This window comes from Carya illinoinensis, chromosome 5 (genome assembly GCF_018687715.1).
Source record: "Carya illinoinensis cultivar Pawnee chromosome 5, C.illinoinensisPawnee_v1, whole genome shotgun sequence".
Lineage (NCBI taxonomy): Eukaryota > Viridiplantae > Streptophyta > Magnoliopsida > Fagales > Juglandaceae > Carya > Carya illinoinensis.
The window spans coordinates 32,260,185-32,265,718 of record NC_056756.1 but is presented as its reverse complement, the minus strand read 5'-3'; the positions used below and the strand labels follow the sequence as shown (position 1 = coordinate 32,265,718).

General features: G+C 31.5%; 1 protein-coding gene across 1 annotated transcript; it reads left to right on the top strand.

The window, feature by feature from the left end:
* Positions 1 to 1,598: 1,598 nt before the first annotated feature.
* Positions 1,599 to 2,408, top strand: LOC122310268. Its single transcript, XM_043124152.1, has 2 exons — positions 1,599 to 1,967; positions 2,157 to 2,408. The coding sequence occupies exons 1-2, from the start codon at positions 1,599 to 1,601 to the stop codon at positions 2,406 to 2,408; spliced, it is 621 nt and encodes a 206-aa protein (XP_042980086.1).
* Positions 2,409 to 5,534: the final 3,126 nt, after the last annotated feature.

The following is a 5,534-nucleotide window of genomic DNA, read 5'->3' as shown; positions in this document are numbered from 1 at the left end:
TTACCCTACCTGTTGTCTATCGATTTCTTGATCATTACCATACTGAGAAATGGATGTAGAAGTGAGATTGACAGTTAAGGTTTTTCATTGAGCACAAATCACAGGTGGTTTTCTGTTTGGTTTCTGAGAACTGAGAGATTGAAGATGAAGTTTGGAAAGATGGTTTTCTCTTGCGGGTTTAAAAACCATTGTTTCAAATTTCGTACCGTACCGTCTGGGATTTCAGCCTTCACTTTTTTTTTTTTCATTTTTTTAAACTACAAGCTCATTTTTTGACCCCCAATTCATACCAGACAATTTATAATTTATATATATATATATGTATTTATGTATAATTTATTCATATATAGACTATTATTTTGGAATATAATTAATATATATTTATATATATAATTTATTCATATGTTGACTATCCCGAAACGGTATACGAAATGGTACTAGTATCGAAATATTTCATTCCAGTGCCTTGATCGATACGCCATCCGGTACAGTATTTAAAATATTGTTTAAAAATTCATTTGGTTGGTAGGCTTGCCTTATGATAATCTAATAAAAATTCTAAAATTTGTTTGACTCCAGAGAAAAACTTGGCAAAGTAGAAGGAAAAACTGATTATTTGATTTAAAAATTTTAAGACTAATTTTTATCATTCTTCGGTCATCAAAAATGTGGGGGAAAGACTTGAGCGGATTGATCATATTTATATTTTTAAGATCTGAATTGCTGAAATAAGTAAGGTTTTTAGTGTATTTTTGTCCATCTTTCGTTCTATTATAAATTTCTATGGAAATATGTTTTCTTAGGATTCTCATTTAGAGTAATAAGTTTGACTGCTTGAAACTAATTGAAGATGGTAGAATTTTCTGTGTGGGAATTCCTCAAAAGATGAAAGGAGCCTTGAAAATAAAATATGTTTTAGTGTAAGATTGCCATATAATCTGATGAAAGGAGCAAGTCAGTGTTGTGATTGAGTACTTAAATATAATCTGATGAAACCATTTTTAGCAACCATTAAAATCTAAATTCTGAAATGCTCCCTTTAGTAACATTAACGAGGAATAAAACTTGTGAAATTTTATGATGGCTACTTCAAACCCTATATGTTTTAGAGTTAGAGTTTTTGTGTTTGATTTTTTGTCATTGCACTCATTGAGCATTGACACAATTACTTCACTTTATTATTTAGTGTTAGTATTGGAGGTACGTTTGATCTTAAAAGAACAGATATAGAACAGATATAGATAACTTTCGGCTTGTACAAAATTTGGTTCAGAAATAGTATCATCCCTTAGCTTAAAGTGTTGTGTGTGTGTAGAAGTCAGGTTTTGTTTAAACTACTGATTGTTAATAGTCAACGTTTCGTTTTTTAAAGTGTTGTGTGTAGAAGTCAGAACCTATTTAAACAAAATAGTTAATAGTCAACCTAATTCTTTTAGTCATTTTGGCCATATATTGTTCACTATCTTCTCTGTTTACTTGCTGACTGTTGACTTTATTACTTGCTAACTATTTTATGAAGGATGGATTCACACTTATTGGATGATCCCTTTTTCACCACACTATTGCAAAGTGGTGGAGAAGGTATTATTAACCCCCCCATGGCTCATGTCTTGCATGATAATGTTGAGGCTGAGGTTAAAGTGACACAACCCGAAGGGCAAGTATGGGCACCAATGAAACTATCACAACGGGGTGTATCCTTCACCGTGGAGGAAGACAATCTCCTTGTATCAGGATGGCTCAACATTAGTATAGAAGCTATTAGGGGGACAGATCAAAAGTCTACCCAATTGTGGATAAGAATCCATGATTACTTCAATACTTATAAAAAACCTAATTGGCCTGAACGTTCTATGGGGTCGTTGACTAATCGATGGTCAACTATCCAAAAAGCCACAAACAAGTTTTGTGGTTATTTGGCCCAAGTCGAATCAATGCATCCAAGCAGTACCAATGAACAAGACAAGGTATGTTTCTAATTATCATAAATTTAGAATGTAATATGTACTAATATTTTTATGATTGATGTTTAGATTGACAAGACAAAGGCATTGTACCGATCAACACAAAAAAGCAACTATAATTTGGATCATTGTTGGAACTTATTGAGGCACCAATCAAAGTGACAAGTGCATATCGATAATTTACCAACAAAGAGAAAGACAGGTTACTCTACTGTTCCAGCTGCTAATGCCATAGATGTAGAGGAAAATGAGAGCATGTCTACCAATTTGGAGAGGCCACTAGGCAAGAAATTTGAAAAAGAAAGGGAAAGGAAAAGGAAACGCGAAGAATTTTCACCTAGTCAATTTGATGAAAAGTTAAATAATATGGAAAGTGATAGGAGGATAATGATGATTGAGCGACGGGAGGTGGCAATGAAGGCTGATAGGACAAGGCTGAGATAATTTCACTTAAGAAGAAGAAGATAGAGATGGAAATCATGATGTTGAATGTTGATAATGTGAATGCAGTGCAGCGAGAATACTTCAAGTCAATTCAAATTGAAATCCTAGAGAAACATAGAAATGAATTGAATGAAATGTAGTAGCTGGAGGAGGGAGAAGTCCAAACTAAAGAGTTACTATTTTGCACACCTGGTAATATATTGTTCATTGTAAAAATATCTGGTAGTTGCTGTTTTTGGTTAATAAACTGAAGAGTTGATGATTTTGCACACCTGGAAATCTTAGTTATTGTTGTTTTTGGTTAATAAACTGAAGAATTGATGGTTTTGCACACTTAAAAATCTTAATAGTTGTTATTTTTGGTATAAAAAAACACATTAATATTGCTTAATTATCTATTTTGCAGTTGGTACTTATTTATGTTGATGGAAGACTAATTTTTTGGATGGAAGACAACTTTTTGGAACTTTATGACAGATTGGAATCCACTGACTGATTTTTTAGATGTATATTGGACACTTGTAACTGCTGTTATATGTAATCTAGGGGTTTATTTTTGTGCTGCTGTACATGGTAACTAAGTGCAGATTTATATATTTTCAGTTGCTGTTTATGTAGGTGTTTTTTGTATATGATGGTGTTGGAAGATTTGATTTCCTCTAAGTGTTTATGTAGGTGTTTTGTAATTAAGATGGTGTTGTAAGTGTAGATTTTCTTTAGGTGTTTATGTATATGTTTTGTAATTAAGATGGTGTTTATCAGTGCAGATTTCCTTATTCTGTTTATGTAGATGTTTTGTAATTAAGATAGTGTTGGAAGTGTAGATTTCCTCTAGGTGTTTATGTATGTGTTTTGTAATTAAGGTGTTTTCTTGATATCGATTTATGTAAGTACAGTTTTTTTTTTTTTGCACGAATTCTCTTATGTTGCTAGATATTTGGTTAAGATATTTAGTAAAAAAATTAGTAGATAGAATTTTGTTAGGATTAAATGACCTTTGAAAATGTGTTTTTACAATATTAATTTAATTATAATATAATATTACTTAATATTAAATTGGTAGAATTATAAAATGTGATAAAAATAATTTTCTTTTAAAAAATATTAATTTAATAATATTTTATTATTATATATAGAATGAATGGCTAATCCAATGTGGGGATTGAATTTAGATAAAATAGACAAATGTATTTTCAAGTTGATATTGGTTAAATTTAAAAATGCATTTGGCCAAGTCAATGCTAATACTTTTACAACACTCTCCTCCACTTTGTAAGAGAATAGTAAAGAAGAGATCATCTCAAAATGTGTATCAATCTTTAAAAAATATTATATTTTCAAAAAATAAAAAAAGTTACCCAGTATTCAAATCTAATATTCAAGTCCAATAAATGAGTTGGTTGGCATGAATATGTGCAAGAACAATCATGCACTATCTAACTTATATTTAACTACTAATCATTTGGGGAATTGTACAAGAACAGTCATGCTCTATCAACACTATACTACAAAAAGATATACAGTATGGCTAGAAAGGCACTTGCATAACACCATAATACTTTTTTAGTAAGAAGATCAATACATTTATATATGAGCAGCCCTCACTAAGATAGAGTTAAGATACAAGCAAGTGAAAAATGTCAATTACATGTGTATGACTCAAGTGAAAACTAACTACTCCTCCACAATGACATACAAATTTGTCCAAAAACGAGAGCTGCTTTAACGAACAACTCAATCTTCTAGAAGATGAATGAATTATTCTTTACAGACATAATAAAAGTATGGCTTGATAGGAAGGTGTGAGAGATGCTATGTGCTTTCATCAGTTTTCTTAGGCAACAAAACATTCATCTATTTGATATTTTTCATTTTGATTTTTATTCTCTTGTCTTGATTGAAACCTTACTATGTTTATCAGTCATGTTGCATATTATATTTTGTTGCTAGAATAATGGCTACGTGTATAGCTAGTTTGCTATTTTATTATGTCTTGTAGATCCCATATAACATAGCCCTAAACATAATTCATACACCATCACAATACTCATGGAAACATAAAGAACACAGAACTAGAAACAACATGGAAACAAATAACTATGAAGAACATGTATTTTAAAAAATAGCTCATCTCCTAATGTGACTCATCCATGATCGAAAAATTCCATTTCTACTAACTTTCATGCAGAATTTCGTAGTCTCAAAGGCAAAATTGGATTTGGAATAAATAAAATATACCATTTTTATCACACATGATAACCACAAACTTTACTGAAAGACGACAATAATTAATCCTAAAACCAAAAAATCAAAAAATTTTAGAACAAGAAGGGAATCAAATCTAATCATCCTCACAAAGTTGCACACCCTATAACATTTGGATAGCATTCAACACAAAAACAATGAAAAAATAGATCTCCAGAAGAATCCAGCCACAATCCTACAAATTTATAATCACAAATACCAAATTATTTATCCAAATCACGATTTCTTGTAGTAACGATTTTCTTGTGGTAGATTTGTGGAGGAAATCACGCAACCTTCTTAACGAAAATTAATTATCAAGGAAAGGGGTTCAACATATTAATGATCCTTGAAAAGCAAAATACTTGATGATTCAATTACTCAATGAAGAGAAAATAGGAGAAAATAGAAAAGGAACAAGGAGAGGAAAGTCTTGTGGAGAGCGCATAGAGAAGAGGGAGAGAGGAGCGAGGAAGAGAGATTACTGTTTAGGCTGGAAGCAATGTGGACAGGTCAACAAAGAGAAGGGGGCTTGTGAGTTGAAGAAGAGAAGAATGATGGAGAAAAGGGGGATTGCTTGGGTCGAATAAGAGAAAAGAGATTTCGGGAGAAGAAAGAAAATAAAGGAAATGGGTAGGTTTTGGTATGAAGAAAGAGAAAAAAAAAAAGAGGGAAATAGAGAGTGAGAGATAGATGAAATAATAAAATATAACTTTCCCTTGTGAACAGTAACTCGTCAAGTTTGAAGATGGGCTAAGAATTATTGTAGTTTAAGTATTGAGTTTTGGACCTTTTGCTAGTCCAATATAAACGTTTTTTCTCACATCTAGCTAAAGTTTGGACTTACATTAGTAGTTATCTAGTCCATTACCAATGCTCTTA

What these genes read in the sequence shown, in the direction of transcription:
- LOC122310268 (XM_043124152.1), top strand. Translation starts at nt 1,599, where the DNA reads ATGGCTCATGTCTTGCATGATAATGTTGAGGCTGAGGTTAAAGTGACA. An exon ending in GTACCAATGAACAAGACAAG is followed by an intron (nt 1,968 to 2,156) that starts GTATGTTTCTAA and finishes TTACCAACAAAG; the next exon opens with AGAAAGACAGGTTACTCTAC.